Source organism: Elephas maximus, chromosome 3 (genome assembly GCF_024166365.1).
Source record: "Elephas maximus indicus isolate mEleMax1 chromosome 3, mEleMax1 primary haplotype, whole genome shotgun sequence".
NCBI classification, from domain to species: domain Eukaryota; kingdom Metazoa; phylum Chordata; class Mammalia; order Proboscidea; family Elephantidae; genus Elephas; species Elephas maximus.
The window spans coordinates 52,217,337-52,230,993 of NC_064821.1; the positions used below are offsets into that span (position 1 = coordinate 52,217,337).

The following is a 13,657-nucleotide window of genomic DNA, read 5'->3' on the forward strand; positions in this document are numbered from 1 at the left end:
GGGAGCACCTAGGGGATCAAACCACCGGCCTTTTTGTTAGCAGATGTAACCCCTAACCACTATGCAGCCAGGGTTTCCTTGCACTACTACCAAAAGTAAACCCGCTAGGTACATTTCAAAATCTCGCTGTAGGTCTTGGTGTACACTTACACCATTCAGAATACTTGAATTAATTCTTTTTTTACTGTGTGATTATATTACCAATTTCTTCTATTTAATGTGGTCAAAGGACACACAGTGGGCTGTACTTTCTGCACATAGTTTTGATTAAGGCCCAATATTGCAGTTAGGAAAAGTATGAGAAGAAAGTAAACTGCAACTTTTGTTTCCTTCCATTTTATGTAGCCTCTTTTATTTCCTTTTTCTGCAGAGATACCCTGGGAAAATGCTTCTTCCTAAGAGTGGAAATTACCCTCCGAGGAGCTACCTATAGGATCTCATTTAGTGACACAGATCAATTACCCCCTCCTTTCCGAATTGACAACTTTTCCAAGGTATGAAGTGGAGCTGAGAGCCATTTTGGCTGTTTCATACATGGGAGGGTGGAGTGTGTGCTGTTCTTAAGATGATGAAGAAATACATTTTAAATGTGGGCTTAAAAGAAGATATGCAAGGATGTCTATAGCTGGAGACCCTAAAAATTCTTCCACTTAGGAGATAGTTTTTGCTGGTTATTTTGATTGCTGAGCAGCCTTACCCAGGCAGAAGTAATTTTTCAGCCCCCAAAACTTATTGTGACTCAAGTGTTTGGTTGACATGATGCCCTCTGTAGACATTCCATACAAACAGAGAAATCAGAATCATTATCCAGTGATTATGGGAATGGGCAGTTCTACTGTTTGCTTAGTTACAGTGACCATTTTTATAAGTTTCCCAAATAAAGCCAAAATGGAAATCATTAGATTCTTTTTTAAAATATGCCTTCAAATAACAGTATGTCTCATAATTTGTGGCTTTCTGTAGCTGATTTCCAAAATCCTGATTCCTTTTTCTTTTCAAAGTGCATCACAGGGGACCTGGGGTAGAAGAGATGCCATTGGAAGGACAGAATTGCTTTCCCTAGCTATTTGACTTGGCTAGGGTTCCAACAGGCTGTAGCTCATGTCCTGTAACTGGTAGGCTTCTTGGAATCTGGAAGATGATCAGAAAGGCATTCGAAGAGGCGAGACGATGAACCTCACTAGTGGTTATGCCCTGTATAGGATTCATTGGGAAGGATCTGGAACTTAAACCTAGGAAGCACTGAATCACTTTCCAACAACACCACTCTTAATGAGAGTCCTGTTTTTCCTCTCTGCCATTCCTCCAGGTCCCAGTTGTCTTTACCCAGCATGGCGTGGCAGAACCCAGGCTCCGGACTGAAGTGAAGCCCATGACTTCATTGGATTACGCATGGGATGAACCCACCCTGCCACCTTTTATCACTTTGACTGTTAAAGGGGCAGGCTCCTCTGAGATCAACTGTAACATGAATGATTTCCAGGATAACCGACAGCTTTATTACGAAAATTTCATTTACATTGCTGCTACATATACATTCTCTGGGTAATTCTGGGTTAAATTGCTGTTCCTGTAAAGCAGAAGGTTCTAATTATTAACTGGTATTAAATTATAAACAGTTTCTTAGGAGACCAAAGTACAAAGGAAGATTCCTTCATTCTTTACCAAATGCTAGGCTTCAGGGTCTATCTTGAGAGGCCATTTAGTCTAAACCCTGGCTTTGTGGCTAGATTAAAATTCATCCAAAGAGGTAAGACTCCTCTTCTTAAAGCTCTCTTTCAATAATCCATTCTAGTATTTAACAACTCTTCCTAGAAGGTGTTATTCTTAAAACATCTTGTGTGCCTCTTGGTTTAAAGTATTTTTTTATATTGTTTTTAACTTTCTTGCTGCTATTTATAAGTCTGTCTTACTACTTTCCTCACTTGAAACTGACTAATCTTCATCATAATTATTCAGCTCATCCTTAATCCCCTACCCTATTGAGAATACTGGTTAGGCTAACACGTAAAGATTGGTCTTAATATTCTCCTAAAGCCAAGCAAAATAGCTTCAGTTCACAGTAATTCTGTAGCCATAGAATTATAATCTTCGTTGCCATTCGACTAGTTGTATTTAGAAAGCTCAGGTGAAGAATAGTGAGCTTATTCTAGTTCTACCTGTAGATTGGTACATAGATTGGTGTCTAGAGACTCAAAATACTGAGGTTTCCAAAAGTAGTCATTCTACCAACATGTAAATAGAATTTGTTGTTTCTGTGCTGAAGTTGCAAGGCCAGTTTTGAAAGTTTTCCTGTGAAAGAAAAGGAGAAATAGCTGAATCTTTAGCATCACAAAAAAAAAATCACCTGAACTGGACATTTAGAGTCCGATCCCTTTCCAAAATGTTACAAATAATTTTGCTTATGAATGTTATTTTTTTTTATGTACCCGAGGCCCACAACGTAATCTCTTGAGTACCTGGGTGTTTTTTCTCATATGTTTTAGAGCTGAGATTTTGCTAGTAATGGATGGAATTGGGTCTTTGCTGAGAATAACCATCCTTTTCCTTGTCTGTTGCACCTTTCTTTGGTAACGATGGTGCTGGGCAGTTTATCTTGCTACAGTGGAGCCAATCACATTTTGTTTGTTGGTTTGTTTTTAAAGATTATAGCACTCAACAATGTGGCATGTTCAACCTTACAGTGCCTGTGAAACAAGTTCTAAATCTGGTTGCCAGTAATGTTTTTTTCTCCTTATGTTCTATAAATTCCAGTAGTTACTAAGCTCTATAACTGAAGAATCCTAATGGGGGATTCTTCACTGACTTGGTTGAACAGATGGGGCACAGATAACAGAGAAGCTCCTGGGAATCTCGATGTGTTAAGAAGTTGAACCATCTTTTGGGGTAGATTACTAGATACTATTTCTTTGTGTTCTTGGAGGGAACTAATGATGGAAGAAGTAGTCTAGTTTTTTCACTCGGGATTTATCAATCCCTTTTTTGATGATTGGGATTAATGGAAGCAGGAGAATCATCTAAATAAACCTCTTCCAGACACCCCAAAGTCTAGCTAGGCAGCGACAGTCTGTAAAGTTTAGGATTTTTAAGCCACAGAGAAACACAACAGGATTGAATTGGAGGAAGGTGATTATGAATCATTTGTTTTCTTTTCATACTGAAGGGACTTCCACTTTCTTGCCAAGGCTTGCAGACGCAATGCTATTGATCTTCTGCCTGGCAGAGAGTTCCGTTGGAATGTCTGGCTTGGTTTTTTGTTTTTGTTTTGCCTCTAAATGATATATAGTTATCCGCTTATGTCTGAACTGTAAGCCACTAAAATTATCAGGAGAGAAATAATGTCACAGTATGTCTTTTGACAAATGAATCTTTGAATTGTGCAGGAAAAAAAAATGCGAATTCTGATCTTTCTGCTACTCGAGTCCAACTTTTTCCTCTATGCTTTTTAAAAAATATTCTTCTTTAATAGGGATTTTACATGTTTGCTTATTAAGTACTTGGATACATGTGCAAATACATGTATGTGTATTACATATGTACATAGATATTTCATATGTACTGTGAATTTATACGTATATAAAATATGTATCTGTGTATATAAATTATTATTATTATTTTTTAAATTACAGCTTGCAGGAGGGAACAGGAAGGCCTGTGGCTTCCAACAAGACCGTTACCTGTGCAGAGCTTGTCTTGGATGTCTCACCAAAGACACAAAGAGTCATTTTAAAGAAGAAGGTAAGCGGGCTTAGACACTGGGGTGTAGGGTAAAGGATTTTAGCACCGTAAGGGCCTTAGGGTCACCTAGTCCAAACTCTTCATTTTATGGATGAGGAAATGGAGATGTAGAGAGATTGAAAGATTTGCTCAAGGTGGAGAACTTGGGAGTCTTGATGACTCCAGTTTGGTGTTCTTCCTGCTATAGGAAGTCCAAGCCACTTTCATCTTCCATGCCCATTTCGAAGAACTTAATCCTTGAGTTTGTGATTTGTCTTCTGCATTACTCTGTTTTTCTGTTGTAGCACTTCCTTAATCTACTTTTCCCTGAACTGATTGTTAAAAATGTCAGACTGACAAATTTTTCCTTTTTATGCTGACTGCAGAGTTGGAAGTCAGCATAAAATAAAAAGAGAAAAAAAAGTTAATTTGACTTTCTTTTCAAGTCAGCTTAGGGAAATATTTATGTAATGGACCTAGATAGAGAGAAAAAGACATTAAAATGTGGCCAGAAAGATTAACAGTGACAGAAGTACTGGTAATAAATAGGTTAAACATGAAGTTGAAAGAAGGCCGGGAGCACAGAGGCGCACAAGCTACATTAAGAGGAGGGTGACATCAAATGAAAGTTTGAAAATCAAAGCAATGCAGATACATAGGTAGGGAGGTCATTTATGTGAGGGATATGTTCCTGAAGACTTTGCATAATTTGATAACCCTGAGAGATGTCTGCGTACCACCTCTGTGGTCGCAATACTGATAAATGATGCCTGTTTATCACCTAAACTGTATTGTGCTTGGCAGTAATGTTGATCTGGCTTTGCGGTTACACAGTTCTTCCCAAAGTTTTAATTGGAGGGGGGAATTCAAATTATTTCATATTTTGCACATAAAATGAAACTTTAACACATGTATTTTTTTTATCACATTTCAAGGTCACATAATTCAGATTTGCTTAAACTGTAACCAGACCAAAACCAAGCCAAACCTGTTGCCATCAAGTCAGTTCTGACTCACAGTGACCCTATAGGAAAGAGTAGAACTGCCCCATCAGGTTTCTAAGGAGTGGCTGGTGGATTTGAACTGCCAACTTTTTGGTTAGTGGCTGTAACTCTTAACCACTGCTCCACCAGGGCTCCACGCTCTTTTATGTAGAGCTGTGCCTATATAAAAGAAATAGGAGTTGGAATTGATGATAAGAGGCCATGAAGCATAGAAATTGAAAGTAAACAATTTTGTAGAATTTTGGGAAACAATAGGCTGAAATCTAAAGGAAGTGCCAAGTCTGACAGAAGTCAAGTGAATTGAAAAAGAAATGCAAGAGTTCTTGGAAATGATGTTGTTGGATAACTTTCAAGCAGTGTTCAAGTAAGTAGATAAGTTTGTGAGGGTGCATGAAAACGAACTCAAGAGTAGATGATTTATCAAGAGGGATATGTTTACCAGGTGTGATCAGTAACACATTAATAATCAATACATGTGTAATTTCTAAGGTCTAGGTGGCTGCTAAGCAGATAAGGACAGATATCTTATTAAGTAGCAGTAATAGTTACATTTTAAATAACATTTTGTAACTTACGGAGTATCTTCACAATTACTGTTTCAATGAGGATGAAAACTGGTGAACGGGAAGATAAATGATAAGTAAGTTACATTGACATCTACAGTTAGGCAAAGATATTATGAATTGGCATTAAGAAATAATCCTATCCTCTTAAATTGGAAACCAAGAGCAGAAAGTTTGGCATCTTGGGTTTTTGTTCTTTTGCTTTTAATTTTGAAAGAATCTCAACCTTAAAGAAAAGTTGCAAGAACAGTACAAAACTTTTTTTCCCTAAACATTTGAAAGTAATTTGTTGGCATGTTGCCCTGTCACCCCCAGACACTTTAGTATATATTTCCTACAAAGATATTCTCCTACATAACCACACTATGACCATCAACATCAGGATTAACACTGATACATTATCACCGTCTTTCTCCCGAGGAGCCACTGGGTGGGTTCCAGCTGCCAACCTTTTGGCTAGAAGTCAAGCACTTAACCCTCAGGACATGTGTTGAAAACCAGGAGTTTACACCAATGTTTCCAATTCCAGTCCAACATCACAAGGTTTATTCTAGTGTTCTCCCTTTCCATATTTGTAGTTCCCTGTCCGCCCTGGGAATATATTTATTGACTGATGAGCTCTCCTGAATGTAATTAGTCTCCCATCACCATTGCTGATGCACCCCCTGCATGGGCATCCTTGTTACCTCACTTGAGCCCTGATCTCCAGGTGCTGAGCAGCCCCCCTTCCAACCCCTATTCCCTGCAAGAACTCTCTCCTCACCCCACTTAGGTATTGATACCCCACGGTAGGCTCCCCTACCCAATCCCTTGGCATGGATGTTATTGTCACCCACCTTGAGCTTCAGGACCCCACTCTGGACTGCCCTGCTACCCATGTGGATGCCTTCTTTGTCCCCCCGGGACTTCAGCATCCTATACTGGGCCACCACAGCACCTCTCCCCACAGAGACCCCTCATGGACTTCTGCCTTTCTGGGTCCCACCTAATTGTTTTAGGACTAAATTTTTAGGGAAGGTTGAAACAGAACTGGAAGGAGAATGGTGCATCTCAGGTTTTTAAGTGGAAGTTTTGGTAGCTTCCAACTTAAAATGAGCCTGTGTGTATGGGCAGGAGGTAGAGGAATCCATGTGTGAAAACATCATCTCACCTGGGGCCTCTGCACTTTGATCCCCGTTTGGAACATCAGCAGGATAAGTGAGGTGGTTTTCCACGTGGTTTTGATGCTCTGGATAGGTGCTTTTTCTTACTGTGAACAGAGAAGCAAATGTGGTGCTGCAGATGGAAGAGTGCAGCTTAGCGTCATCCCTTTTTGCAAACATAGGAGGCAGTAGCACACAGGAGACAGGGCATCATGTCTTTCCAGGGTTGAGTTCTGGTTTTGCCACTTGGAGATATGATTTTTGGTATTCACATTCCTCCATGAGCTTCATTTTCCAGTACTGACCTGCCCGTTTTATTAGAAGCATCAACTAGGATAATGTAGTACGTAAGGCGCTGTGTACAGAGTTGTAATAATAACATAGCAAACATTTATTGAGACTTTGCTATGTGCCATGCTTGTGCTAAGGCCCATGGATTTTATTACACTTCTCACAAGAACTATATGAGGTAACTTAATTGCCCTCTTTGACAGATCAGGAAACACCTCTGAGAGATTAAGTAACTTCTCCAAGGCCACTCAGCTGGGAAAGGGTCAGCTGGTTTTCAATTTCTGGCATTTCGACCCCAACATTCATGTTCTTAACCACTGTACAACTGTCCCTCTAGTGGCACATACTACTTTGTTAGGCTTTATTTTGTAGAATGTTGTGCAAAAAGCTGTGTTTCCGATGCAGAGGTAGAATGTTAATGAGTTTGTAGTACCCAGAGGTGTCTGTTGTTATGGGGGAGCTCCTACATGATGAGAGTGGAGGTGACCTGATAGGTCTAGCTGGAATATACTTTCTCACAGAAAGAGTCTTCTGAATGGCTAGGGGTTATCGAAATGGAGCCATACAGATTGTGTTAGAGAGGCAGTATAGCGGAGTGGTTAAGCACACCAGCTCTGGGAACAGGATGCGGAGTTTCAAATCGTGGTTCCACCGCCTCCTGATTTTGTGATCTTGAGAATGTTACTTCATCTCACTGTGCCTGAAGTTCTTCATCGGTAAATAAGAATAATAATAGTATATACCTCTTTGGGTTGTTTTGAGGACTAAATGAATTATTAAATGTAAATCCCGTGAAATGGTACCTGACACATAGTAAATTTTCAGCCAGTCTAGTATATAATATATAGACTTTCATGGATTAACCTGGAAGCTTAACTATTCTTTATAAAATAGTCCTAAGGAGAAAATATATTTAGAATTAATAGCAATCAACTTAGTATAACCTTTCAATACAGTCAATTTGTATATTGGAAACTATCAATTAACATGGGTGGAAAGGAAGACTAACCTTTGGTAAATTCTAGTTGTATGCAAGTTATGAGGATTACCAATTATCAAATATCGAGAATATCATATGCTTAGTACTTACATCATACTTCATATAATTGGACCATTCTTTACAGTATGGGCACCCCACCCCAGGGTCACCATTTGGAATAGCGTTGCTCATGGTAGTGTCGCCAGTGTAGTAGGAGAGTAGGCTGAACCTTGCCTGACTGTTGTCCAGCCAATTGTTTCTAATTTTTTTTTTTAAAGAAAAAATACTAGGTGTTTGAAAAGAATAAAAATTTTATAAATTCAGTTATTTGTAGTTTTTGGTTGTTTGGTTCAAGACATATTTGAGTTTAGCAGCTAGGGATTGACAACAATGGAAGTTTGAATTAAGTATACTGTATATAATGTGGGGAAATTTAATGGCTCAGTGCAGTTGAGCCCTTAGATGAAGCTAGCGAGGAACTCCCTGTGGCTGCATATGATGGCTCTTCCTGTCTTTGTGTGTGTCTGTTCAACAGGAACCGGGAAAGCGCTCTCAGCTCTGGAGGATGACAGGAGCAGGCATGCTGGCCCATGAGGGCTCTTCAGTTCCTCACAACCCCAATAAGCCCTCAGCAGCCCGCTCCTCCGAAGGCTCTGCCATCCTAGATATTGCTGGCCTTGCTGCAGTAACTGACAACAGGTAATATTCTAGGCAACTTTGCATTCAAACTCAATGCTTTCAAATTTAGACTCAGAGGAAATCTGTACCAAAAAACTAGGGTTCTAATAATGAAGTAAGAATTGGTGTTTTTATATTTGTTGTTTTCTTCAATGATGGAAACCTGTCACATTCCAAAGTATGAGTATTGGGCCTTTTATTTTATTTTTTAAGCTATATGAAAATATCCATACAAATGTTAAAAAATTCAAACAATTAAAAAAGATACATTGTGAAAAGTAAATGTCTCTTGCACCTAACTTCCAACCCATCCTTACTCCCTAGAAGTGAAGTTTTTTTTTTTACATTTCTGAGAATTTTGTTGAAACTTTCTAAAGCGAAAATCAAGTTATTAAGAGAATAATTAAATATGCTTTTATAATAAACTCCTGGATTCAAACCAGCTCTTTAACTTTGAATAAGTTATTTGATTTGCCTGTGCCTTAGTTTCTCTATATAATCAATGTATTTGTTCCCCAAATACATTGATTACATAGCGACCTTATATAAAGGACTTCAGATAACGTATAAGTGAAAACCCGATATGAAATAAAAATATTTGGAGATAAAACAGAACAAAGGCTATCGAAAAGATTTTTAAAATATTTAGCAGACATCCTTTCTCACACTGCATGATGACTTGCCATTGTGAGAATATGAGAACCTATATTACTGTATTCTGAATCTGAAGTCTTGTTAGATTGACACAATAGCTGCAACCATGGATTCAAACCTACCAACAATCATGACGATGGCTCAGAGCTGACTGGATGGCAGCTGATAACAGCCTTATCACTTGGCGATCCAGTCGTGTGGCTTTCTGTTGTATTCCTCTTGCCTTGTTAAGAGACACCTGACTGTCATAGGGTTCAAGTGAAAACTGCCCGTTAGAATTTAAGGGCAGAGGGTATTGCAAGGTAGAAGAGCAAAACCATGATCCTGATATTTTCTTCAGGCCTGAAATATGAGACTCGGAGAACACATTTCATTGTCCTTTCACCAGGTACGAGCCCCTGATGCTAAGAAAGCCTGACCGCAGGCGAAGCACAACTCAGACATGGAATTTCCGAGAAGGCAGACTGACCTGTGGGTTACACGGGTTGGTTGTTCAGGTCAGTAGTTTCTGGCATCTCCAGTTGCAGCAAGCAGTAGTTGAGACTTCACTGAAGCAAAGTCTTAACTAGGATGTACACGATATGTTGTTAAATGGAAAAATAAATGATAGAGCAATATATACTATCCCATTTTAGGTAAAAGAAAGTAAAAAAAAAAATTGCACATTGTGTGTATTTACATGGGAAATGTTCTTGGATAGGATATACAACAGATGTGCTGAAAATGCTTGCCTCTGGATGATGGGATTTTTTTTTCTTGGCTTACCTGCGTATTTTCTCTTTGATGACATAAATTACCTATTTAATTTTTTAAGAAGGAAGACGAAATGCCCCACACTAAGGTAGATGGGTTAGCTTCAGCCCTGTGAAGTCAATAGGATAGCTATATTTTAAAACACAAACAACAACAACAAACCCCAGCAGCTGCTGTTGAGTCAGTTTCAACTCCGGGCAACCCCATACCTGTCAGTGTAGAACTGTGCCCCACAGATTTTCAGTGGTTGATTTGGCCTTTCTTCCAAGGCTCTTCTGGGTGGACTTAAACCTCTGACCTTTCAGTTAGCAGCCAAGAACATTAGGGAGAGTCATTTGTAAAGTTTTTTGAGGTGGTGAGCAATTGTCATGTGCTCTACAAGCTCTGTAATTGTTCAGCATTCTCAGTGATGCCCAAATAAGCATTAATTGTTGTAGCAAATGTCAGACTGAAGATTGCTGGGCAATTTTCTCTGTTTTCTACTCAGCCATTCTATAGCATGATAAGCTCTCAGGTACTTTACGAGTTTAGAAAATTACTAGGAGTTTGGATTTTCTACTCTTTTGGCTTCAGGCTGGGAGTGAGACCACGGATCCTGAGATGAGTAGGTAGGAAGGTGTCTAGGAGGTTTGGGCATATAGCAGAGTAAGACACATGGCTGTATGTGCAGTATCTTACCTAGAAGGTCAGAACATCAGGACCTTGATAGAGCGCTCTTAATGTGTCTGTCCCTGGTAGGGACTATATACTCTAGGGCAGTAAGGAAAGCTGTTAGGAGCCTCTGACTACTATTTGGTGAGGTTTATTTTCTTTATCTCTGTTTTCCTGAGCTTATTTCATCAAAGCCAAGCTGCTTACTGTATGAAGCACACATCTGAGATGGATTTGTGATTTTTCAATTAGCAATACCTTTCAGAGTTCCAGAGGCGAGAGAGGGCTCATTATAATGGGGCGGGGGGGGGGGGCGGGGAGGAGACAGAGGGGTTTTCCATGTCGGGCCCTGACTTCTGGTTTGTTTCTAAAGCCCATGTAATTCCGATTCTCTTGGGGGTATTTTCCCCCTCAAAATAAACCCCTTTCTGGTGTTTGTCGTTTCTTGACTTTATTTCATCATTTCTCTGTTTGTGAATGGCCCTGTAATAACAGTATTCAGCAGAGCAGAACGTGTTTTGGTTAGAGAAATAAACTCATTTCCATCTCATTATTCTGAATAAAGTAATTTAAGGCATTAAAACATTTTCTGACAATGCCCTTATAAGGTCGTGTATGCTCTTTCTTTCTAAACTTACAACAGCCATAAAAAGCTTTTTTCTGTGTTGAAACCTGTCCTCTAAACCCAGCTCAGTGTTTCCTTTTTATTACTCAGTATTTGGAAATTAACAAAGGGGATCTAGACACTCTTTGCCATTAGCTTCTCTAACCTTGTCTTTGCCAACCTATAGGCGTCACCCTGTAGACTTCCATTTTACTTGGGGCGTATTATAGCAAGAAGATGCTTTTCTCCAAAAGCCTAAGTAACTGGGCATCAGGTGACATTCTCAGCTCCATATTTCATTTTAGGAGAGACACTGTCTTTTGAATATCGGTTGGTTGTCCAGTCCTAGGCTTGTCTGGGAGGTTTTCAACTCTAGGATTTGCTTCGTGGTGGAAAGTTGAATGATAGTGATAATTGTTTTATTTTCAGAATATTTTGGATTTTTAAGCAAACCTTAATGAGATTACTCAAAGAAACAGTGCTTTGGCTGTTTTTTAAAGCTTATTTTAATACTCTGTGCATGGAATTAACCTCCAACTCATAATTCCCCAGATTCATACAGCATAATTTTCCAATTTACCCAAGTAATCCTGCTATTTTTCCTCATCTGCAAAGTTGAACAAATAGTAAATGCTTTGCTGTACATTGGCCATGACCCTCCAATAAAGAACTTAAATTTGATAACTTGTTTCAAGTTGGCAAAAGTCAGTGCTTTCACCTTTTCTTACATGTCTTTACTCCAATGTGTTTTAGGCTAAAGGTGGGCTTTCTGGTCTGTTTGATGGAGCTGAAGTTGTTCTTGGGCCTGATACTTCCATGGAGCTCTTGGGGCCAGTTCCACCTGAACAACAATTTATTAACCAAAAAATGAGGCCTGGTTCTGGAGTATTAGCCATCAGAGTCATCCCAGATGGACCAACTAGAGCACTCCAGGTGATAATTGACCATAAGAACTCACATGTAACTCGGTGTACTTTCCCGCCTGTGTTAGTCTATCAGCAAATGTTTATTGAGCGCATACTCTATGCAGACTCCTACACTGGATATGAGGATATGGTATTTTCATTTGTAAAATGAGGATAGAGCCTTCCATTCAAAGTTGTTATAAGAATTAAAGAAGATAATGCTAATAGCAGTGCATATTAATTTTATTGTCAATATTATTATTAATCAATATATTAATATAAACAACTGATATATTAATAACATTAGCAACAAGAAGATAGATGAGGATCCTAATCAGACAATTAAAATGCTGTGCTATGAGAGTAAGGATGGAGGGTGTTATGGGAGAGTATCTAGGAAGTACATGTATTCTCATATTTGGAAGATTGGGGAGGCTTTCTAAAAGAAGTGACGCTTAAGCTGATACCTAAAGGTTGACCAAAAGGAGTTAGCCACATAGAGAAGGGAGCAGGGAGGGGTTGTGTTCTAAGTAATTAGAGTGTTCATTCATCATTTACTGAGCACCTGTTCGAGCCAGACATTGTTCTAGGCACTGAGCATCTCTCAGTGAGCAAACAGACAAAATTCTCTGCTCCATGGAGCCCACTTTCTAGCAGGGGAAACAAGTAATAAGCGGTAAATGTAATAAGTAAATTATATAGTATGTGACAAGTTGATAAGTGAAGGCCCAGAGGTAAGAAAGACTGACCCTTTTGGGGAATAGAAATAAGTTCAGCCCAACTGGCCCGTAGAATATGGTAAGAAATAAGGCTGGGGCCAGATCATGAAGAGCCTGGACTACATGGTGACAATTTTGACTTTTTTCTAAGGCAGTAAGGAGTCAGGGAATGACATGATCAGAAATCTAGTTTGGAAACTTTACTCTGGCTACAGTGTGGAGCATTTTGCCCTATAATGTAGGGCAAAACTGGAGATAGAGAAAGACCAGTTAGGAGGCTTTTGTAATCTAGATGGGAGACTACGGTGGCCTGGACTAGGATAGATGGCATGGGGTGGGCATGAGAAGGATGGAGAGAAATGATCAGAAATAAAAGTATATTTAGTAGAATCAGCGAGATTTCGTGACTAATTGAATGTGGGATGAGAGAGAGGAATCAAGAATGGCCTCCAAGATTCTGATTTGGGCAATGAGAGGGATGGTGGTACAGGTCACTAAGAGCTGAACATGGAGCAGATTTCTGGGGGAATTGATGAGTTAAGTTTTGGACTTCTTAAGTTTAGGTGACTGTATGATATCTAAGTAGAGATGTCCAGAAGGCATTGTAAATATGGTTCTGGAGCTCAAGGGAGAGACCTAGGCTGGAGATACGGATTTATCAAGACATCGTGTTGTTAGACAGCTAAGGGAAAAAAGATACTGGTAAGTAACAGTCAACTCTCTGAGACAGTACATTATAATCTACAATACCTCTTTAAACAGCAGTCTTAAGGCAAAAGTTGAATGCAGTAATCTTTGAGATTTGCGTATTTTGACTTGAGCTATAGTTTTAGATCATCTACAAATGCCTAGCCTTGAGGTTCTTAAGGTCTGCAACTTAGATTTGCCACGTAGATTTAAAACCAAGCTTATTCATTATTATAAAAACCTTACATTAGCAGTGCTTTAGAAACGAGTAACTTCCATAGGGTTTTGACCATATAGTGAATGTTGACCT

At 39.3% G+C, this 13,657-nt stretch overlaps 1 protein-coding gene across 6 annotated transcripts in view; it reads left to right on the top strand.

Moving 5' to 3' along the window:
- VPS13D (vacuolar protein sorting 13 homolog D) overlaps positions 1–13,657 on the top strand; it is a 273,685-nt gene that overhangs the window by 121,323 nt on the left and 138,705 nt on the right. For all 6 annotated transcript variants that reach the window (XM_049877954.1, XM_049877956.1, XM_049877957.1 and 3 more), the window contains 6 exons: positions 371–494; positions 1,310–1,545; positions 3,630–3,738; positions 8,232–8,395; positions 9,417–9,525; positions 11,790–11,969. In XM_049877954.1, the coding sequence (XP_049733911.1) occupies positions 371–494; positions 1,310–1,545; positions 3,630–3,738; positions 8,232–8,395; positions 9,417–9,525; positions 11,790–11,969 (922 nt within the window). The remainder of the gene's footprint in view (positions 1–370; positions 495–1,309; positions 1,546–3,629; positions 3,739–8,231; positions 8,396–9,416; positions 9,526–11,789; positions 11,970–13,657) is intronic.